The following is a 24,181-nucleotide window of genomic DNA, read 5'->3' as shown; positions in this document are numbered from 1 at the left end:
CCACTTGGTAATCAGCATAAATAATATGTTAATGCAACACTTTAAAACATAAAATTATATAAAACTATAATAAACAAGATAGCAATAATTTTGAAAAAGACACGGTAAGTATTACTGATTTTTCCTTTGCCTCAGGCTCTGTTACGGATGAGTTAAGCACTGCTTCCAGCCCACAGCCTGATGGGAGCAGACCATCAATTATCCAAATCATTATTAATGACTTCTTAATTATAATTAATTATCCAAATTGTCTTGAGCCTCAGAAGCTGCATTGCTCACTCTGTTTGTTTTGTTTTGCTTTCAGTCAAGGCCCTGTTAGGATATCAGCAGGGAGTGTTTATTTTTCGGACCCTGTTTATTCTTTTCCTGTATATAGATACCTAATCACAATTGCTACCTAATTGTGGCTCTGGTACCTCACTGAAAACTCACAGGGCAGGTTTCTCCCTATGCTTTTATAGAAACATAAAATGCCAGCAACACATGATTTCTACCCAAAAGAGCACTAAGCTGAGTTTACAGATGTTGCAGACTCCTCCCCAATACTTCTGGGGACGGGCACCCAGACCTGGGCATACCTTGCTTCAAAAGCAGGCCATAGCAAACAGTCTGCTCATTCCATTCCACTTCCTGGGAGAAGGAAATTATTGTGTGATGTAACTAGGCAGGTCTTTAGTCTTGGTGGAGGGTTTCCTGAAGGACTTTCATATTACCATATCTTGGAATTTTATTTTATTTTTTTGAGACAGAGTCTTACTTTGTTGCCCAGGCTGGAGTACAGTGGCCTGATCTGAGCCCACTGCAACCTCTGACTCCCTGGTTCAAGCAATTCTCCTGCCTCAGCCTCCTGAGTAACTGGGATTACAGGCATGGGCCACCATGTCCAGCTAAGTTTTGTATTTTTAGTAGAGATGGGGTTTCACCGTGTTGGCCAGAATGGTCTCGATCTCCTGACCTTGCGATCTGCCTGCCTTGGCCTCCCAAAGTACTGGGATTACAGGCGTGAGCCACCACCCCCGTCCCTATCCTGCGATTTTTGTGGGTATTAGTTTACACATGTAAAGCAATACCTAGTACACATTCGCATGGTAATTGCTAGTTAAAAGTAGCAGTGATAGGCAGGCCCAGTGCCGTGGCTCATCCCTGTACTCATTCCTGTACCTTGGCCTCCCAGCACTTTGGGAGGGCAAGGTGGATGCATCACAAGGTCAGGAAATTGAGACCATCCTGGCTAACGTGGTGAAACCCCATCTCTACTAAAAATACAAAAAATTAGCCAGATGTGGTGGCACACACCTGTAGTCCAGCTACTCGGGAGGCTGAGGCAGGGGAATCACTTGAATCTGGGAGGCGGAGGTTGCAGTGAGCCAAGATAGCATCACTGCACTCCAGTTTGGGCAGCTGAGAGAGACTTCATCTTAAAAAAAAAAAAAAATGATGTTGATTTGCAAAGTTTAGGAAATCTCTTGTTAGTTTGATTTAATGTGTGTGTTGTTTTCAAAAAATGTAAGTTGAATATATATATTGAAAATATAAGTTGACATGACAAAGCAGACTTAACTCATAGAGAATTCTTTTCTGAAAGCACCTGCAAAAAGCTGTGTTCTTTTTGTAACTTCCAAAAAACTTAGAGATAAGGAGAAAAATGGAATTCTTTGAATGCCAGATAGTGCATAAGACTGAGATTTGGTTACAGTAATTTTAGCATCATCCATTGTAAGGTGATGATCTGGATGAACTTCACAATAGTGAAGAAACTGGTTTTGAGATTTGGGTTTTTTCCCCCTTCACTTGAAGGAATGTTGCTCACCACACCTCTTCTACTTGCCCCATATTTTTTGATTAATGTTTCCTGGAGAAGTGATACGCACTGAGATTAGATAGCTGTGTTCTGTAAGAAGTCTGACTATTCTGAGATTACCATGCTATGGGGAACGTGCAGGCAGTCCCACATGTGCCAGCCTTCACTGACTAATCACCTGATTTGCAAGTTATCATAAACTTTCTGTCTTGGGATGTGATCTGGAGAAGAGTGGAAGAACCCCATTGACAGCTAAAACTAACACTCCAGACATAGGGCCCCAGGCAAGCAGTATCAGCCAGGTCCACTTGTTACATCCACTCCAGCTGAGGCCCCAGTTGTCCTGGAGCAGGGATGAACAGTCCCTACAGTGGCCTGCCTAATTTCCTGACTTGAACTCATGAGCTTTATACAATGTTTTGTTTTTGTTTTTGTTTGAGACGGAGTTTTGCTCTTGTTACCCAGGCTAGAGTGCAATGGCATGATCTCAGCTTACCACAACCTCCGCTTCCCAGGTTCAAGCAATTCCCCTGCCTCACCCTCCCTAGTAGCTGGAATTACAGGCATGCACCACCACACTGGGCTAATTTTGTATTTTTAGTAGAGACAAGATTTCTCCATGTTAGTCAGGCTGGTCTCAAACTCCTGACCTCCTGATCTGCCTGACTCAGCATCCCAAAGTGCTGGGATTACAGGAGTGAGCCACTGCGCCCAGCCCTGGTTGTTGTTTTTAAAAACGCTACAGGAGAACAGAAACTAGAAGCAGAGGCATAAAAGAGAATAGGTAATACTGAAAAAAAATAAGGAATCATGGTAAACAGTTCTCAGATTGTGATTGTTAGTACTGTCAACTCAACTTTTTAATCTATTTATCCATTCAGGAAAAATGTATTGGGAGTGCTACAAGCCAGTTAGCATAGGAGATACTAAAAAATAACTAAATTAGCTCTGTTCTCAGCAAGTTCTTAGTTTAATGGGGGTGTCAGACAAGTAAACAATTAGCATAAATGTAATTTAATGTTGCTCTACAGTGAGGGTTTGCAGAAGGAACTGATTGCTTTGAAGATGCAGCATCTCACAACCTTGAGGGAATCAAAGAAATTCATGAAAGCTCTGAGGCTAAAGACTGAGTAGAGATTTATCAGATGGCCAGAGTACAGCAGCTGCTGAGTTCCCAGCTCTTTGGATCTTGGACCTAACACTACGGGTGCAAAGAACAGTACAAGCCCAGTTTGGACACTGGCTTCAATTGCTCCTGTGAGTTCAGGTTTTTCTTTTCTTTTCCTGAGCAAAGCATTGATTATATAACCAGAATATTGTTTTAATAAGTGTATTTGTGGCTGAGCGAAGTGGCTCACACCTGTAATTCCAGCACTTTGGGAAGCCACGGTGGGTGGATCACTTGAGGTCAGGTGTTCAAGACCAGAATGGTCAACATGGTGAAACCCTGTCTCTACTTAAAAAATGAAATACAATTAGCCGGGCATAGTGGTGCGTGCCTGTAGTTACAGCTACTTGGGAGGCTGACGTAGGAGAATCACTTGAACCTGGGAGACAGAGATTGCAGTGAGCCGAGATCACGCCACTGCACTCCAGCCTCGGTGACAAAGTGAGACTCCATCTCAAAAAAAAAAAAAAAAAAAAAAAAGTATTCTATTTCATCTGTGTGGTGAAAAGAAAACAGCTCATGGAGTGTGTGGCATTATTCAAGGTAGGCTCATCAAACAAGCATCCTACAGAAGTAAGGTCTGCTCAACGGAGGAGAGAAGGAGCTATTCCCAATAAAGTTCAATCTAAGTTGATATTTTGTTCGTTCATTTGCTTTCATGTGCTTTCTGTACAAAGGTATCTCTTAAGACAAGTTTTCCGGGCCCTATATCCATCCAGATTGCTAACCTAATCCCTTCTGATGGAAAAACTCTAGAGGTACTTACAGGTACACTGCATGCTGTGAGGATAAAAATAGATTTGTCTTAACAATAGGGCAATAGAGCCATCACGAGAAAAAGATGACATCCTAAAATCTTTGTTTCTAGGGGACAAATCTTGTTCAAAAGACTTCCTCAAACTTTTCCCTGCTGTCAAGTTTAATGCAATTCCTCCTCCTCCTCCAGTTTTGCCTTTCTAATGTCAGCTTGATTTGAGGAGGTAGCTGTCAAAAAGCCTACTAGAATAACCTGGAGGGAACATGTTAAGCTATTGCAAGAAAGTGGTTCCAGTTGGCCAGGCACAGTGGCTCATGCCTGCAGTCCCAGCACTTTGGGAGGTGAAGGTGGGTGGATCACCTGAGGTCTGGAGTTCAAGGCCAGCCTGGACAATATAGTGAAATCCTCTCTCTGCTAAAAAAAAAAAAACAAAAACAAAAAAAACCATGAAAAATTAGCCAGCCATGGTGGTAGGCACCTGTAATCTCAGCTACTCAGGAGACTGAGGCAAGAGAATTGTTTGAATCTGGGAGGCGGAGGTTGCGGTGAGCCAAGATTGTGCCACTGCACTCCAGCCTGGACAACAAGAGTGAAACTCAGTCTCCAGAAAAAAGAAAGAAAAAAAAAAGATAATAGTTCCAGTGTCAGGGAACTTGACCAAGGATTTTTTAAAGAGAGAAATGGACACATCTTGAAGTACTAAGACATCATGCAAATGAAACAAGGGGAAACAGAGAAACATGTAAATGCTGGGGGAGAGAAGGAGGGGAGAGTGGAGAAGGAGCATTGGTACCACAGGGGGAAAAAAACACTTGAAACCATTTAGTTTATTTATTTATTTATTTATTTTGAGATGGAGTCTCACTCTGCTGTGCGGGCTACAATCCAGTGGCGCGATCTTGGCTCACTGAAACCTCTGCCACCTGGGTTCAAACAATTCTCCTGCTTCAGCCTCCCTAGTAACTGGGGTTATAGGCACACGCCATCATGCTGGGCTAATTTTTGTATTTTTAGTAGAGACGGGGTTTCACCGTGTTAGCCAGGATGATCTCGATCTCCTGACCTTGTGATTTGCCCGTCTTGGCCTTCCAAAGTGCTGGGATTACAAGCATTAGCCACTGTGCCCTGCCTTATTTATTTATTTATTTATTTATTTTTATTTTTATTTTTATTTTTTGAGACGGAGTTTCGCTCTCGTTACCCAGGCTGGAGTGCAATGGCGCGATCTCGGCTCACCGCAACCTCCGCCTCCTGGGTTCAGGCAATTCTCCTGCCTCAGCCTCCTGAGTAGCTGGGATTACAGGCACGTGCCACCATGCCCAGCTAATTTTTTGTATTTTTAGTAGAGACGGGGTTTCACCATGTTGACCAGGATGGTCTCGATCTCTCGACCTCGTGATCCACCCGCCTCGGCCTCCCAAAGTGCTGGGATTACAGGCTTGAGCCACCGCGCCCGGCCCTTATTTATTTATTTATTTATTTGAGATGGATTCTTGCTCTGTTGCCCAGGTTAAAGTGCAATGGTGCTCTCTGCTCAGTGTAACCTCAGCCTCCTGAGTTCAAAAGATACTCCTGTCTCAGCTGGAATTACAGGCATCCACCACCTCACCAGGTTAATTTTTGTATATTTAGTAGAGAAGGGGTTTCACCATGATGGCCAGGCTGGTCTTGAACTCCTGACTTCAGGTGATCCACCTGCCTCAGGCTCTCAAAGTGCTGGAATTAAAGGCATGAGCCACCACACCTGGCTAGCTTATTTATTTACACTTGTCTTGTTCCAAGATTAATTTTGTAGTAAGTTTATTTTCTGGGCAAGTGTAGACAGCAGTTCTCTTATAAAACTAGTTAACTGCAAACAACATGTCGTTATAGTCACTGGACCTGGGAGTAAGCAGGCATTTGCTTTAGAAAACTAGGAACCTGAACAGGCCCTTCTGGGAAAAAAAAAAAAAAAGAAAGAAAAAAAGGATCTTCCACCCACAATGGGAGGTGATCTGAGGAAGTCTAGCAGTGGGCTGAAAAAGCTGAGGAAGATTTTAGACTTCTTGCAGCACGTAGGCAAATGAAACTGGAAGCAAATACACCAGTTTATAAGGCAGAGAAGAGTAAAGAGCCTAGGACCGCAAAAGGAAGCTCCTAGTGCGTCCTAAAACTGCAAGCCTTTCCTAGAACTTGTCTCATAAAATACCCGATGTTTGGAACTGGAATCACAGTGGAAACGTGGGGCAGAAACTGACCTGTCCAATAAGCATCACCTGTCCTGGTGATACGGCAAATTGACACCCTTTCCTTTTTTTTTTTTTTTTCAGGCATCATTTCACATAAATTAGCTTTCTCATCTCAACTGACTGACTTGGCAGAAACAAATCTACATGCTGTAGAGGAGAGAAGCCAGGGGAATAGTTCAGGAGAAGAGAGTGGAAAGAGGTAAATAGAAGAATTGGGCAGTTTACTAAATTATAGGTGCCAGCACCATCGTATGCCCAATTTACTGAAAAATCCAGAGTTTAATTTTTGAAATTAGGAATGAGAGAAGTCGAGCTGTTACACATTATATTAGGCATAAGAGTAATTCTTAAGATTTTTGTTAAGAGCTACCTTTGAGAATATGATGATAACCATAGACTCTTGGCCAAGAAAAAAAAAATGTACATATGACTTAGACACAAACTCTTTTTTTTTTTTTTTGAGAAATATTTCACTCTTCTTGCCCAGGCTGGAGTGCAATGGCACGATCTTGGCTCACGACAACCTCAGCCTCCCAGGTTCGAGATTGTTCTGCCTCAGCCTCCCGAGTAGCTGGGATTACAGGCATGCACCACCACACCAGGCTAATTTTTTGTATTTTCAGTGGGGATGGGGTTTTACCACATTGGCCAGGCTGGATGATCCACCCACCTCAGCCTCCCAAAGTCCTGGGATTACAGGTGTGAGCCACCTTGCTGGACTTGTTTTAAACAGAAACTTCCTTAATTTTTCTTGCTTTAAACAGAAACTTCCTTAATTTTTCCCTACAGAATGTGGCACAGAGTGCTAGTTGCCTTCCATCTCTTCCTTCTGTATTAGTCACCCAAGCTATATGACTGTGGTTTTTTTTTTTTTTTTTTTTTGGGCCTCCCCTGCAGCTAGGTAGGCTATGTGACTAAGCTTTAAGCCAATGATTTGTAAGTGCTATGCTATGTGGGCCTTCCACAAATTTTTCCTTCCCTCCCTCCTTACCTCTCTCTCTCTCTCTCTCTCTCTCTCTCTCTCCTTCATTCTTTCTTTTCTTTTCTTTTCTTTTCTTCTTCTAATGCCCCAGCTGGAGTGTAGTTTGGCATCTCAGCTCACTGCAACTTCCCACACCCAGATCCCAGTTGAAGCAATTCTCTTGCCTCAGCCTCCTGAGTAGCTGGGATTACAGGCATGTGCCACCATGCCCAGCTAATTTTTGTGTTTTTAGTAGAAACAGGGTTTCATCTTATTGGCCAGGTTGGTCTTGAACTCCTGACCTTGTGATCAGCCTGCCTCGGCCTCCCAAAGTGCTGGAATTACAGGCACAAGCCACCACACCCAGCCATTTTTTTTTTTTTTTTTTTTTTTTTTTTTGAGACAGAGTCTCACTCTGTCACCAGGCACCAGGCTGGAGTGCAGTGGCGCGACCTCGGCTCACTGCAACCTCCACCTCCCGGGTTCAAGCAATTCTCCTGCCTCAGCCTCCTGAGTAGCTGGGACCACAAGTGTGCACCACCACACCCAGCTAATTTTTTTGTATTTTTAGTAGAGATGGGGTTTCACCATGTTGGCCAGGATGGTCTTGATCTCTTGACCTCGTGATCCTGCCGGCCTTGGCCTCCCAAGGTGCTGTTTTTTGTATTTTTAATGGAGATGGGGTTTCACCATGTTGGCCAGGCTGGTCTCGATTTTCTGATCTCAGGTGATCCACTTGCCTCAGCCTCCCGAAGTGCTAGAATTGCAGGTGTGAGCCACTATGCCCAACCTCCCCCCACCAATTTTTCTTTCTTTCTTTTCCCCTCTCCACCATGCTTTCTGGAAACCCAATAGCTGGAAATCAATAGCCATCCTAGGCCATGAAGGTAGAGGTGATGGCCAGTGTTCTCTGTTGACTTCCTTACTGGAAGTTCCACAAAAACAGGAGCTTTTTTTTTTTTTTTTAAATCGTGGTCAAAGCAACATCCCCATTAGTTAAAAAGTATGTGACATGTGCTAAGAGCTCAGGTATTAAATGGATAGTGAATGTATGTTAACTCTGGACCCGTATAAAGTCTCAGCTTCTTTCATAGAATCAAACTCTCGCTTAATTCAAAGCACATTCCTCCTACTTGCTTTTCTTTGCTGTCCCAGACTTGGCTGTCCCAGACTGTTATAGAATAGAATTTTTCTTAATGCTCTCTAATATTCCCTTCATTCAAAATATTTTAAAATCTATTTCTATAATAATGCTTCCCAATAAGAATAGATTTTGAAAAGTTTAAAATTTTTCAGTTTTTGAGGTCTTGGATATCTATTTTTGTGTGTGTATGTTGTTAAAGGCAGGCATTATTTTGTACCTTAAAATAGGCATTGTCTCAAGTCTACAAGAATCATCCAAAAAGGTATCTAATGAGATTCTTAGGACTTCGGACTTTTTTTTTGAGATGGAGGAGTCTTGCTCTGTTGCCCAGGCTGGAGTGCAGTGGTCTGATCTTGGCTCACTGCAACTTCTGCCTCCCAGGTTCAAGTGATTCTCCTGCTTTAGCTTCCCAAGTAGCTACGACTACAGATACATGCCACCACCCCTGGCTAATTTTTGTATTTTCAGTAGAGATGGGGTTTCACCATGTTGGTCAGGCTGATCTTGAACTCCGGACCTGAAGCAATTCACCCGTCTTGGCCTCCCAAAGTGCCGGGGTTATAGGCATGAGCCACTGTGCCAGGCTCAGACAATATTATTTTAACACAGAATGGAGTCACTAGGTCCTGAGGATTTAACCAGATGTTGGTGACTGAAACTGAACTTTGTTGAATCCTTTCTCCTTCTATTAGTGTTCCACATTTCAACATATTACCTGTTTTGTCCTCAAACTTTACTTAAATCCTTTCAACAGAATTAAATTAAGTACGAATCTGGCCAGATGTGGTGGCTCACACCTGTAATCCCAGCATTTTGGGAGGTCGAGGTGGGAGGATCACGAGGTCAGTAGATCGAGACCATCCTAGCTAACACGGTGAAACCCCGTCTGTACTAAAAATACAAAAAATTAGCCAGGCGTCGTGGAACGTGCCTGTATTCCCAGCTACCGGGGAGGCTGAGGCAGGAGAATTAGTTTGAACCCAGGAGATGGGGGTTGCAGTGAGCCGAGATCATGCCACTGCACTCCAGCCTGGGCGACAGAGCGAGACTCTGTCTCAAAAAAAGAAAAGAAAAAAAGTGGAAATATACAACGTCAATTCCTCCCTAAGCTTGACTTCTACCTTTTATTTTCTGATCATCATGATCAGGGCCCCTCACCCAGAGCAGTCATGTAAGCTTGAGGAAGTAACTTCTGCGTCCCAGTTCTTCTATAAAATCTGTAAAATGGGATTGTTTTTAAGGGTTAAATGAGTACACCACAGTTGGAATAGTGTCTGGCACATAGTGCTTGCCAAATGGTTTTCATGGAATCAAGACTGTGGAACCCCACTGCACGGTTCTCACTTTTGTGTGAGAAAATCGTGCTTTATGTGCTGTTTTTAGTACAAAAAGGGAAATCTGGAAGTCCCTGCCTAGAGGAGAGAAACAGGCAAGAAACAAGAGTTGGTGAGTCCCAGCATTTCAGAGCTGGCAGGGACGAGTTAGGTCCCTATTTTATCGACAAGGAAGTGGAAGGGTGACGTGTCCTGGAGTCTCATTCAAGACCCACAGCGACAACTCTTTACGGAGAGTAAGACCAGGGCCCCAGGGTTGCTAAGATCAGGTTGCAGGTGAAAACTAACGCTCATTGGAAGACAGGAGCGGAACATTTAATTACAAAAACAGTTAACAATTCGGGTGTAACCAAGTTTAGTGAGCAAACGAAAGCTGTCAGATTCGGAAAAAGAGTTGCTAATGGAATGCTCTCCTTACTAACAACGGCTTTCTACAGAGATCATTGACATAGCTTCCAGTTGCAAATGCCAGCACGCTTCCAGCAAGACCGGAAAGCTCTCAGCAGCCAGCGATGAATGAAAACCGTAGTCCAGGGCAGGCTGCGTGAGAGGCGGAGCAGCCTCCAGGCGGGGGCGGGGCAGTGGGTCACGTGCCTGGGCTCCGCCGGAAGGGAACTCTAGGCGTGATTGGTTCCTCCTAACCAGGTGACCGCAGGTCGCGTTCCGGTTGGCAGGCACGGGCCAGGGCCAGCGGCCCTCAGACGGTAGGCGGCGGCGGAAGGAGGAGGAGCTCCGGCCGCGCTCTCTCCCGGCAGTGGCTGCGCCTCAAAGCGCTTGTTGGGTTCCCCACCCCTTTTAAATAAGCCGGGCTGGTCACCGCCCTCGCAGTCAAGTCAGTTCAGGGGAAGCGGCGGCAGCGCGGCGGCGGGGGTGCGGCCGAGGCCCGAGCCCTGCCTGGGGCCGGGCCGCGGGGCTGGCAGGCGAACCGCCGGCGAGTCGCGGGCGAGGCAGTGTCTGTTTTCGTGGTGCAGCCCCGGCGTAGCCCGGGGCTGCCGGAGCCGGCCGCGCCATTGTTGGGGGAGGGGGCGGTTGCTGAGGGCCGTGTTAATAGGGGGCGAGCGAAGGCGCCGGCGGCGGCGGAGAGACGCGGGGGCGCCCCATGGGGAACACGCTGACCTGTTGCGTGTCCCCCAATGCCAGCCCCAAGCTGGGCCGGCGCGCGGGGTCGGCGGAGCTGTACTGCGCTTCCGACATCTACGAGGCGGCGTCGGGAGACGCGGTGGCGGTAGCGCCCGCTGCCGTGGAGCCTGCCGAGTTGGATTTCGGAGAGGGCGAGGGCCACCACCTGCAGCACATCAGCGACCGCGAGATGCCCGAAGGTAAGGAGGCGGCGGATGCCATCCGCCCTCGGGCGCACCTCTGCCCGCCGCCTCCTCTACGGTCCCCCGGGAGGCGTCCACCGCTTCGGGCTCCTTCCTGCCGGTAGCCGGCTTTCCCCGGGCCGAAGGCTGGCTCTGCCTCGTGTCCCCACCCCTTATTCTTTCCCTGCTGCGTCTGGCCAGTTAGTTTCTTTTCCTCCTCCCTACTCGAACGCCCAGTTCTTGCTCCCTCTTCCCATTCTCCCAAGCTGGCTTGGGACCCTCTAGTCCGCCGCCCTTCTTGTTTGTAGCGCTGTTCATTGTCTGGTGGGATGTTACTAAGACTTTTTGGGTATATTGTTTCCCTTTTCTCAATGGAAACTCAAATGCCTCAACTCAGGAGTACTCATCCCATTCCCTCCCTTAACCCACCCAGATGTGAAGGAGCCAGGTAAGGACCTGATTGTTCCCTTCCTCCCATCCGTGAAGGTAGCTGATGCCTGCGACAGTTTAGACCCAGATGTTTGGGGATTTCTTATATAGACTCAAAATAGAGGTTGCCATATGAGACACTAGATGGTATTCCTAATAGGTTAAATCGGCTTGAAAGAAGTTGCTTTATTCCTTCCAACCATAAATTGAACATAGAAAGAAAATGGGGGGGGGGGTCGTAAAATGGCTGTGAAGGGTGTGAAATGTTATTAACCAGGAGTTTGAAAGTTTTTTGCCTGCTTGCCTTCTTTCCTTCCTTCTTCCCTTCCTCTCTCTCTCTCTCCTTTCTTTTCTTTCTTTCCTTTCTTTCTATTTTCTTTTGTTTGTTTTCTTTCTTTCTTTTCTTCTTTGGAGTCTTGCTTTGTAGCCCACGCTGGAGTGCAGTGGCGGGATCTCGGCTCACAGCAACTTCCACCTCCCAGGTTCAAGCGATTCTCCTGCCTCAGCCTCCCGAGTAGCTGGAATTACAGGGGCGTGCCACCACGCCTGGCTAATTTTTGTCTTTTTGGTAGAGGCAGGGTTTCACCATGCTGGTCAGGCTAGTCTCAAACTCCTCCTGACCTCGTGATCCGCCTGCTTTGGCCTCCCAAAGTTCTGGATTACAGGAGTGAGGCACCGCTCCTGGCAGTTGTTTTTAACCCAGAGAAGTTTAGCCACAGAGTTCTGATTACTTTAAAATTCCCACGGTGACAGAAATACATCTCCAGCCATTCTCTGGTGACTTAACAGGCTTCATTACCTCCCTCTCTATAAGAGATGTGGGGTGATTCATGGTCAGAAGTTTCAAACGAGACAAAACATAAATTCAGACTTTAATTTGTAGTGTAATGGCTTGGAAGTAAAAATGCTAGACCCTGCCTGCTCAAGAGCGTTTGTTTCCTTGGCTCCCCCTCCTGCCAATAGAATCCTGATCAAAGATGAGACTGTTGGAGTTCGTCAGACTCTAAACAGTTGGAATAGGGGTGAGGAGAAAGGAAAAGTTTAGTTTTTTTGCCTATAGAATTTTGGAAAGAGATAAGTCTAGGTAAAAATAATTCCGGGTAACAACGTGGTTCTTTAATAAAAATTCCTTTGAAATAGAAAAACATTGTATCATAAAGATGTTTAAATCCAGTGGGCTCATTTGTTTCCTTTAAATGCCAGAGATTTCATTACTACAGAAGAAATATGTTAGAGCTCTCCTATTTAAACTTTGCGTGGGCTCTTAATTTCCTTAAAAGTTAGAATAATTAAGCTTCGTGATGGATGTGCCTTTGTAACTGGGAACTACTGTACTCCCTTTGCAGAGTATTCAAACATTGTGAAGGAATGAACAAATATGTGAGTGTGTAATATTTATACACAAAGCATGTAAGTACTTGTGAAAACTTAATGCTCTCAGTGGTGTCGGGTAAACTTCTGAGTGATTTTGCACACCACTTAGTAGATTTACCACACATGTTCATGTACATTTAATTTAGCGGTTCCAAAATAAGGCCTGTGTATATTCCCGCCGTGTTGCTAATGAAGAAATGAAGAGTTAGGTATCTGGAATGACTATGTAAGGTAGCCACTGAACAGACTAAGGTTCTTAGTTCCCAGACTGACATGGAGGTGATATATGCCAAATTTAGTTCTTAAAAAACTTTTAATAATCCAGAATGCATTGTATGTTTTACCCATAAAGTAGTTCTGTCTTTGAGAACTTACTTCGGTCTTGATTAGTTCCTTTCAAAGTTTATTTTACACAATTCAGAGGCAACATTTACATCTCTCTCTCTCTCTCTTTTTTTTTTTTTTTTTTTTTGAGACAGAGTTTCACTCTTGTTACCCAGGCTGGAGTGCAATGGCGCGATCTCGGCTCACCGCAACCTCCGCCTCCTGGGTTCAGACAATTCTCCTGCCTCAGCCTCCTGAGTAGCTGGGATTACAGGCACGCGCCACCATGCCCAGCTAATTTTTTGTATTTTTAGTAGAGACGGGGTTTCACCATGTTGACCAGGATGGTCTCGATCTCTTGGCCTCGTGATCCACCCGCCTCGGCCTCCCAAAGTGCTGGGATTACAGGCTTGAGCCACCGCGCCCGGCTTTTTTTTTTTTTTTTTTTTTTTTTTTTTTTAAAGAGAAAGAGTCTCCCTATGTTGACTAGGCTGGCCTCAAACTCCTGGCCTGGGCTCAAGCAGTCCTCCCACCTCAGCCTCCTGAATAGCTGGGACCACGGTGTGTGCCATCTTGCCTGGCTTCATCTTATGTCTATACATTCATTTCAGTGGATAAGAACAAAAATAGAGGTAACAAAATGGCCTAAATACACCCATCAAATAAACAGGTTGATAAATTTTAAAGAGTTTGTTCGATAACTGAATTGAAACTGAGAATGCCCTGGACAGAGGAATATTAGGATGAAGCTGGCGAGAGGGCAGGTAAGGTGACAGGCAGTAAGCATAGGATGATGATAAGGAGTACTAAATCAGAAGAGTTGAAAAAATAGAATTTGTAAACACAGAATTTACCATTGTATATTAGTATGACAGCTACGTTTTTCAGTTTGTCTCAATTTATTTTTGTGGCATTCAATAAAGTGATAGTAGAAATCTTCAATTTCCGCATTTGCCTATTATTCTTAAGTTTCCATAGAAACGTGGCCAGAACACCAAATATAAAGTATAGACACATTGAAAGTTTGCTTTTAATATCTGTATTTCAGACAATTTTATATCAGTCTCCCTGGAAACAGAAATTCCTACTTAGATGTAAATCATTTGGCCTGGTGTGGTGGCTCACGCTGGAAATCCCAGCACTTTGGGAGGCCGAGATGGGTGGCTCACAAGGTCAGAAGTTCAGGACAAGCCTGGCCAGCATGGTGAAACACTGTCTCTACTAATAAAACAAAATTAGCTGGGCACGGTGGTGCGCACCTGTAATCTCAGCTACTCAGGAGACTGAGGTAGGAGAATTGTATGAACCTGGGAGGCAGAGGTTGCAGAGCCAAGTTTGTGCCGCTGCACTCCTGGGCAACAGAGCAAAACTTGGTCTCAAAAAAACAAAAAGAAACCAACCAACCAACAAAAAAAAAAGCATTTTAGCTTTTCTACGATGAAGAATTATTTTTGTTACTTAAACAAAAATCATACATAAATGACACTGGGCTTTGTTCTTCAAGTTATTTAGTTCTTGTTGCTCAGGCTGGAGTGAAGTGGTGCAATCTCGGCTCACTGCAACCGCCACCTCCCAGGTTCAAGCAATTATCCTGCCTCAGCCTCTTGAATAGCTGGGATTACAGGTGTGTGCCACCACGCCCGACCGATTTTTTTGTGTTTTTAGTAGAGTTGGGGTTTCACCATGTTGGCCAGGATGGTCTCAAACTCCTGACTGCAGGTGAACCACCTGCCTCAGCCTCCCAAAGTGCTGGAATTATGGGCATGAGCCACTGTGTCTGTCCTCTTCAAGCTATTTCAAAGAGATGTTCCTAAGAACCTAGTAAACATTTCAGATAAACTCAAAAGTATTTTCTACTACCTTGCCTTTATTTAACAGTGTATCTACTATAACTGATGGCAGTATCAGTAGCACAAAATAAGATACTGAGATCTTTTTGTCAAATTTTGTTAATACACTTGGCTTTTCATGTAGTTTTTTATGTTCTGACTTTAGGAGCTTTGCTAATTTGCTGGCTAAAGGTGCTCTTTGAAGTGACCCTTTCTATTCCCTCCCTGATGGGTGGAGGTAGGGGAAAGAATTGGCAATATGATGTGGAAAAACCTCTGAGCAACAGATCTTTCCTCTTTCCAGTAGCTATTTTAAATCCTCTTTTTTTTGGATAGCAGTATGTTTGATGTAAAAGACTTAGAAAATACAGAAAAGTCATTGATTATACGCAGAATACTGAGTTAACTTTTATTAATATTTTGGTTTTTGATTTTTTTGTCTGCATATGAATATAACATTTTATTTTAGAAAAAGGAGATCATTCTATTTGAGCTGCTTCATAACTTACAGAAGTGAAATAATGATATAAGTTCCTGAAGCACTGCTTGACATCTAGAGAGTGCTCCAGGATATCTTTCCATGCCAAGACACCCTGCACTATCTCATGCCTTTAGTAACTGCTTAGTGTACCATCAGATGGTTGGAGTGTCATTTATGTACTTATCCTTTATGATTGGACATCTTTTATAATAACATCATACACAGTCTCATTATATTTCGAGGGTACTGATAAAAACATTTTGATGACTGATGACTTGTACCTCCCTATGGAATTCACATGGTTAAATCTATGAATTGAGTCATTTTTTTTTTTTGAAAGATTTATTCGTTATGAAGAGAAACCAGAGTATTGAGTCATTTTTTGTAGTTAAGATATTTTAGTATTCAATGTTGTTATGCCAAATGGAAGTTAGCATTTACTTTTACCTGGACATCAGAATTCATCATTTAATTTTTTTTGTTTCTTGGTACCCTATCTTGCATCTTTAATTCTTTTTTTTTTTGAGACGGAGTTTCGCTCTTGTTACCCAGGCTGGAGTGCGATCTCGGCTCACCGCAACCTCCGCCTCCTGGGTTCAGGCAATTCTCCTGCCTCAGCCTCCTGAGTAGCTGGGATTATAGGCACGCGCCACCATGCCCAGCTAATTTTTTGTATTTTTAGTAGAGACGGGGTTTCACCATGTTGACCAGGTTGGTCTCGATCTCTCAACCTTGTGATCCACCTACCTCGGCCTCCCAAAGTGCTGGGATTACAGGCTTGAGCCACCGCGCCCGGCCGCATCTTTAATTCTAAATAGCTACCACTTTAAAAGATTTGATGCTGTCTTAGATGAAAAATCAAGAGAGAGCGTTAGAAGAAATCTTAAAAGATGTGGGAAAACTGGGAGACACTTGATTAGTTTTGGGCATGCTGAAACAGATGTTGAGTACCCTTATGTGTGGCCAGGCTGTGTTCCAGATTCAGAGCCCCATCCTAACACTGATTCTTAAAGCGAGTGGAAGCCTTGTAAGGATGGTTGGGGAGAGTCAGGAGTCTGTCTACACAGGCATTTACTTGGGAGTTCCTTGAATGGGAGCAAACTTGGTTTTGGCAAAGGACAGAAAGACACTGGGTGGCTGCAGAAGAGTGAAAAGGATGACAAGAAGACCATGGTGGGTTAAGGCCATGTATGCGTAGTGGGCCTTGGCAAAGAATGTGTACTTTAGTTGTGATAGGAAACCATTGGAGGATTACAGCCTGGGAAATACTTTAAATTATTTTTTAAAAAGTAATTAATTTTTTTGAGACAGAATCTCACTCTGTTGCCCAGGCTGGAGTGCAGTGGCATGATCTCGACTCACTGCATCCTCTGCCTCCCAGGTTCAAGTGATTCTCCTGCCTCAGCTTCGTGAGTAGCTGGGACTACAGGCACATGCCACCATGTGCTGAGGGGGCTAATTTTTTTTCTATTTTTAGTACAGACAGGGTTTCACTGTGTTAGCCAGGATGGTCTCGAACTCCTAACCTTGTCATCTGCCCCTTCTTGGCCTCCCAAAGTGCTAGGATTACAGGTATGAACCACCATGCCCAGCCAATATTTTCAATTCTTTAAGAAAAATATTGGATGGTGGGTCATGCCTATAATCCCAGCAGTTCAGGAGGCTGAGGCAGGAGAATTGCTTGAGCTCAGGAGTTGGAGACCAGCCTGGGCGATATAGTGAGACCCTTCCTCTACAAAAAGTAAATTAGCCATGTGTGGTGGCACACATCCGTAGAGTGAGACTATCTTAAAAAAAAAAAAGCTGTAAAAGTAACAAAGTGATGAATAGAGAAGTCACAGAAAAATAAATGCAAATGATTTTCAAACACAGCTTCACACCTAAGAGAAATACAAATGAAAACCATACTGTGACTTCTTTCCTGTTAGGAGAAGATCCAAAAACTTGAAGATGCATTCTTCCATGTGGCTGTGAAGAAAGTTGCATATGTATATTGCTGGTGGAAATGCAAGGTGGTTTGACTCCATAAAGGGGAATTTGGCACAATCTCACAACATTGCAAATGCATTTAAGCTAGAAATCCTACTTTGAGGAATTTATCCTGAAGGCATACCCCATAAATATGAAATAACATGTGAATAAGGTTTTTGTCATATTATTTTCAATAGCTAAATATTAGAAATAATTAACATGTCTAGTAAGGGACTGGTAAAATAAACTTACATTTCATGCAGAGGAGAGCTATGGAGCTATTAAAATAAATCTCTCTTTACTGCTATGGAGTGATACCCAGGATATGTTACATTTAAAAAAAAATGAAAAGAACATACAGTAATATATGAAATAATACGTATTTGTTTATTTAAAACAAAAACGCTGAAAAGAATTCTTGATGATGGTGTGTGACTATTTTCGCCTTAACTTCAGGGGTAGCCAAAGTGCGTATTTGCTCAAGATGTTATTTTGGTATGTGCTTTTCAATGAATACTAACTGTTCACTTTTGCTTTTAATTTGTGAAAGCTATGTTTTGTCATTTGTTGTGCATTATGTGGTATATAGATAGCAATTGCTTTTTTTTGTTTTCTGAGATGGAGTCTCTGTCTGTTTCCCAGGCGGGAGTGCAGTGATTGTGGCTCACTGCAACCTCAACCTCCTGGGTTCCAGCAATTCTCCTGCCTTAGCCTCCTGAGGAGCTGGGACTACAGGCATGTGGCACCACACCCAGCTAATTTTTTTATTTTTAGTAGAGATGGGGTTTTGCCATCTTGACCAGGCTGGTCTTGAACTCCTGACCTCAGGTGATCCACCCACCTCAGCCTTTCAAAATGCTGGGATTACATGTGTGAGCCAATGAGTCCGGCCTATAGCAGTTGCTCTTGCATTTCATATTATTCTCACTATATTTTGAGTTAGGTAATATAGGAATTATACTTGTTTTACATATGAGAAGACAGGCTTTGAGAGGTGTAAATTGAGTTTTCCAAAATTTTTAAAATTTTTTTTTTTGTTTTTGAGATGGTCTTTCTCTGTTGCTGAGGCTGGAGTGCAGTAGTGTGATCATTGCTCACTGCAGCCTCCACTTCCTGGGCTCAAGTGGTCCTCCTGCCTCAGCCTCCCAAGTAGCTGGGACTAAGAGTTGGTTTTAACAGATAAGGCTTGGTAGATCAAGAATGTAAATTTAAGGTATATGGCATATAGGATTAGCATTTATAGAATGACTCATGGGCTTCTTTGGATACTGTCTTTTTCCACTTTTTTTTTTTTTTTCAGTTAATAAAGCTTTAGAGTTAAAACAGTAACATTGGATAATGAAAAATGAAATGCACTTTGGGAGGCCGAGGCGGGTGGATCACGAGGTCGAGAGATCGAGACCATCCTGGTCAACATGGTGAAACCCCGTCTCAACTAAAAATACAAAAAATTAGCTGGGCATGGTGGCGCGTGCCTGTAATCCTAGCTACTCAGGAGGCTGAGGCAGAATTGCCTGAACCCGGGAGGCGGAGGTTGCGGTGAGCCGAGATCGCGCCATTGCACTCCAGCCTGGGTAACAAGAGCGAAACTCTGTCTCAAAAAAAAAAAAACCAAAAAAAAAAAAAAAAAAAAAGGAAAAATGAAATGGAGATACTTGTAACCCAGACTTTGTTTTTTGTTTTTTTTTTTTTTTTCCTTTATGAGACAGGATCTCAACTATGTCACCCAGGCTGGAGTGCAGTGGTGCCATTATGGCTCACTGTAACCTCAAATCCCTGAGATAAGCTGTCTTGCTACTTCAGCCTCCCAAATAGTTGGGACTACAGGCATTTGCCTCCACACCCAGCTAATCTTTAAAAAATTTTATAGAGATGGGGGTCTCTTCTATGTTGCCCAGGCTGGTCTTGAGCTCCTGTCCTCAAGCAATCCTTCTGCCTCAGCCTCCCAATGTCCTGGTATTACAGGTGTGAGTCACTGCACTCCACCCAGAAAGAGTCTTAAAATTCTAAAAAAAGGAGTTAAATGCTATTAAGAAATACATAGAGAACAGTATAGTGTAACATAGGAAATGTCACAGCTTAGGCAAAATCACTAAAACATAGATTGAGGAGTAAAAGTCAGTTAAAGCAAGACTGAGCACTGACACAGAAGGAGGTAGAGAAGTGGTTTGGAAACCAGAGTTCGGATTGTCAGAAGCTGGGAAATGAAGTCTCACTCTTCATTTCCTAGCTTCTGACAATCCGAACTCTGGTTAGGCATGAGGGAGCATGAGACTGGAGCTTGACCATGTACTGTGTGCCCTCAGATGAGGCAGCACAGCTCAAGACCATCAGGTAAAACTTGTCTGATGGGTGGAACATGTGAACTTAAATAAAATCTCAGACTTTACATCGTAATTGAGAGATTTGAAATGTTTGTGTTGTGGACCGTTAAGACTAATACAATGTGCAGTATGATAGAGCAGGTCAGTAAATGCAGTAAGCCTTTAAATAAACAGATGCCCAGCAATTGGCCCAGAAACTGCAGGTATCTCATGTTTAATTGGGATATATTGAAATCAATATATTGAAATCCACCTCTTTCGCTGAAATATGCTGTCCTGTCAGTTACTTTCTTGGTTGCTGCCCTCTCCCTTTAATATTTTGACAAGAAAAATGATTTCTTTACAGTTTACAATTGCATAATTTTAACACTTTTAGCCTTTAGTAATGTATTTTATTTATTCTGGGTTCCATATTTTTACATTTTTAACATCTGTGGAATTGAGATGGCTGAAGGATTCAGGGAAAAACACTGTTCAATGTCAGTGGATCTTACAGGTTTCTTCTGAAGGATGTTTACATTAAGACCTGAGTTTAAGGGCCGGGCGCGGTGGCTCAAGCCTGTAATCCCAGCACTTTGGGAGGCCGAGGCGGGTAGATCACGAGGTCAAGAGATCGAGACCATCCTGGTCAACATGGTGAAACCCCGTCTCTACTAAAAATACAAAAAATTAGCTGGGCATGGTGGCATGTGCCTGTAATCCCAGCTACTCAGGAGGCTGAGGCAGGAGAATTGCCTGAACCCAGGAGGCGGAGGTTGCGGTGAGCTGAGATCGCGCCATTGCACTCCAGCCTGGGTAACAAGAGCAAAACTCCGTCTCAAAAAAAAAAAAAAAGACCTGAGTTTAATTTTTTTTCATATTTGCCCCCCATCATATGCTCATGCTTTCAAATTAAGTTGCAATTTAAATTGATAATACAAAAATGATGGGTCTTAAAATACCATTTTAGTCATAACCTCTAACCATGGTATTGAAAACCATTTCTCGTAGTTTCAGACATTCTTAGGAGCTTTTTAAAAAAATGATTTCTGAAGGGATTCACATATAAGTTGCATGGTAATTGATGAGTTTCTATTTTCCAGAGATTTCTCTGAAATCTATATGTGCATGTTTGTGGGGCCTAATGCTTTCTTAATATTTGGCAGTCTTACCTTTGTGATAGTGAGAATCGAGTAATATCATTCATCAGAGTCTCCCTAGCTTCTTGAGGAAAGAGTTAATGGACAGTGCAGAAATGATATTTTGTGTGTGTGTGTGTGTGTGTGCATGTGCGCGTGCACGTGCACATGGCTTAAATGTCCGTTCTGTAAAGTAGCAATGTGTCGTATTTGTTGTTAGTGCAAGTTATATAAGAAATTGTGGTATCAAATAAATAAATGCAAGTTTAGAGCCATGGTGATGTTCCTCATTCACATCAGTAGGGTTTTTTTTAAAGCATCCAAAGCTGTGATAGGAGCAAAAACTGGTATAATTGGTGACATTATATCCTAATACACCCTCACCTTCTTTGGAAAGCAACTGAGCACTATTTATTGAGCTGTGAAAACAATCTGACCTTTTGATCTGATCATCCCATGTTTGAAAAGTCTTTCCTAAGGAGATTTTTTAAATAATCTGAAAATACTGTAAAAATGGAGGTTTTCCTCATAAGAACAGAACTTTCTAAGTACCTAAGTCTCCAACAATACGGAATTGGCTGAGTAAAGTATAGGAATAACACTTGATGGGCCATTATTTATCCATTACACAGTAAATATTTTCCATTGGTGTGGAGATCATTTGTAAAATAAGACATAAGTTGTATATGGATTAGAGCTATATTTTTTAACATGCATGAGAAAAGCAACTTAAGGCTGGGCATGGTAGCTCACACCTGTAATCCCAGCACTTTGGGAGGCCAAGGCAGGTGGATCACAAGGTCAGGAGTTCGAGGCCAGCTTGGCCAACATAGTGAAACCCTGTCCGTACTAAAAATACAAAAATTAGCCAAGCATGTAGTTCCAGCTACTTGGGAAGCTCAGGCAGGAGAATCGCTTGAACCAGGAAGGTAGAGGTTGCAGTGAGCCAGGATCAGGTCATTGTACTCCAGCTGGGCAACAGAGCAAGACTTGATCTCAAAAAAAAAAAAAAAAAAAGAAATAAAAAGAAAAAGGCAACTTAAAGTAATGGTGGTGAGTTTGTAATTTATAATTTGTAATTTGTAAATGAAGCATTATTTTGACTCTTGGAAATTTCTGTTCATGATAAAATATTAAAGGAATAAGCTAGAGACTTTTACCTATCCTCACCTTTAGTATGATCACATCAGTGTTGCTGATAAACCAGGCATTTTACTTGCAAGTTCAAAAAATCTATCTCAAAATAGTTAAATTTTTTTTTTTTTTAAATTGTATAACCAGGGATTCACATGGTCAATTAGGTACTACTTGACCCAGGGATTAAGTGATCTTAGCATCTGTCTCAGTTCTGCTCTTCTGTTCAGCTCTCCTGAAAAGGCACCCTTCATGATGCCAAAAGGAGCCACTGGTGGCAGCTCCTGGCTGATCAACAGTGCTAGAGTACAGCTCTGCCTTTCTCCTCTGGTTCTTGGGAAGTCCCATGAGAAATGTAATTGATTAGTTTAGTTGTAAGTCACATGCCCACCTGAAAACTCCTGCGTTGAGGGAGTGTCAGCTTGTTATTTGGATTAATTTGGCTTTTTTCTCTGTATGTTATCATTTCTTTTATTCCATCTGCCTTGAATATTTCTTTGAGACATAATCTTGCTCAAAGCTGTCTCTACCTAAAGCTTTTTAAATTTTTTTTTGAGACAGAGTCTCGCTCTGTCACCCAGGCTGGAGTGCAGTGGCGACATCCTGGCTCACTGCAACCTCTGCCTCCTGGGTTCAAGCCATTCTCCTGCCTCTGCCTCCCAAGTAGCTGGGACTACAGGTGCACACCACCATGCCCAGCTAATTTGTTTTGTATTTTTAGTAGATTTCAGCGGGTTGGTCAGGCTGGTCGCAAACTCTTGAACTTGTGATCCACCTGCCTTGGCCTCCCAAAGTGCTGGGATTACAGGCATGAGCCACCACCCCCAGCCCGCTTGGATATTTCTTACATTTAGGTAGTAGCACTGGGGTCATGTAGTACCTAATTGACCATGCATTTAAATACATAGTAGCACATCTTGGTTTTGGGGGTGTATGTGTGTGTGAAGCCTGCTCCTCTTTGATTTTGGTACTTCATTTTCCTGGACTTTCCTTTCATTGAAAATTCTTAATTAAACTTTATCATGACAGAGGTACTGATTCGTAATATGGCTTCTTCTGTAAACATTACTTATTTTTTAGATTCAAATGGTAGTATATTTGTTTTCTTTTTGATAGGAAGTAGTCATGAATCCTTTTAGAAGCTTTAGGTAGAGGCTGGGCACAGTGGCTCATGCCTGTAATCCCAGCACTTTGGGGGAGTGAGGTGGGCAGATCACAAGTTCGGGAGTTTGAGACCAGCCTGGCCAGCATGGTGTAACCCAGTCTCTACTAAAAATACAAAAATTAGCCAGGCATGGTGGCGCACACCTGTAGTCCCAGCTACTCAGGTAGCTGAGGCAGGAGAATGGCTTGAACCCAGGAGCCAGGATGTCACCACTGCACTCCTGCCTGGGTGACAGAGCGAGACTCTGTCTCAAAAAAAATGAAATTAAAAAAAGCTTTAGGTAGAGACAGCTTTGAAAGTCTCTGCCATCATTTTATGTGCAAATGATTTTATTTTTCCAAATAGCTTAACATTGTCACATCATCTTTTCAAGATGTAGCAAAACTTTAAACATAATTTTTATGGGGGTTTTTTACATAACAATAGTTTTCTCCAAAAACAGTTTAATAAACTTCAAATCAGTGAAGGAATTTCCATGGAGAACAAAGCAGTTGGTTTAGGTATGTAAGTTTTTAGTGATCTGGCAGTACTATTAAAATTGATGATTCATATTTTTTTAACCAATAAGTCCTAAGTTATGTTCAGATAAGATTCCAACCAAATTACTTTGAAGGGAGAAAACTATTCTAGGTAGATAAATTTGTGAAATGCTGAGCTAGACAGTGTTCACTACTAAACTGATTAATTTTTAATATATCAATGTGCATTTTGATTTTGTAAGAGCCAGGGATAGAGTATATTGTCATTTGACCACTAAATCCCGTTTTTAAAAGTAAAGCAATTATATTAATATGTAGTTTTGGGAAATGTTACCTTAACTGTTACCCTGGATCTTGGCCCGGTTCAGTTTCTTAGAAGATTGGTTAAGATAAGTGGCTTGAAATAGACCTTGTGGGCTGGCTGCGGTGGCTCACCCCTGTAATCCCAGCACCTTGGGAGGCCGAGGTGGGTGGATCACCAGAGGTCAGGAAATTGAGACCAGCCTGGCCAACATGGTGAAACCCCATCTCTACTATAAATAAAATTAGCAGGCATGTGGTGGTGGGCCCTGTAATCCCAGCTACTTGGGAAACTGAGGCAGGAGAATTGCTTGAACCAGGGAGGCGGAAGTTGTAGTGAGCTGAGATTGTGCCACTGTACTCCAGCCTGGGCAACAGAGCAAGACTCCATCTCAGAAAAAAAAGGACCTTGCTGAAGAATATCATAGATTTTTCTTTTTTCTCCTCATGACAACTTTTGTTATCCCATAAAGTTTGTTTCATGAAAATTCAAGTGTCTGTTTTGTAATCTTGCCTAAATACATTATCCAACTTTGGTGGAAGGTGGACTGAAGGCAGA

At 43.0% G+C, this 24,181-nt stretch overlaps 1 protein-coding gene across 2 annotated transcripts in view; it reads left to right on the top strand.

Annotated features, from left to right (window-relative positions):
• Positions 1 to 10,216: 10,216 nt before the first annotated feature.
• The window catches only part of CCNYL1 (cyclin Y like 1), a 46,898-nt gene continuing 32,933 nt past the window's right edge, over positions 10,217 to 24,181 (top strand). Inside the window, exon 1 of one of the 2 annotated variants that reach the window (XM_010336395.3) lies at positions 10,217 to 10,712. In XM_010336395.3, the coding sequence (XP_010334697.1) occupies positions 10,493 to 10,712 (220 nt within the window). In that variant the 5' untranslated portion in view covers positions 10,217 to 10,492. The remainder of the gene's footprint in view (positions 10,713 to 24,181) is intronic. The other variant, XM_074399154.1, reaches the window with a different exon arrangement.

Source organism: Saimiri boliviensis, chromosome 5 (genome assembly GCF_048565385.1).
Source record: "Saimiri boliviensis isolate mSaiBol1 chromosome 5, mSaiBol1.pri, whole genome shotgun sequence".
Lineage (NCBI taxonomy): Eukaryota > Metazoa > Chordata > Mammalia > Primates > Cebidae > Saimiri > Saimiri boliviensis.
This window is presented reverse-complemented; position numbering and strand designations above follow the sequence as displayed.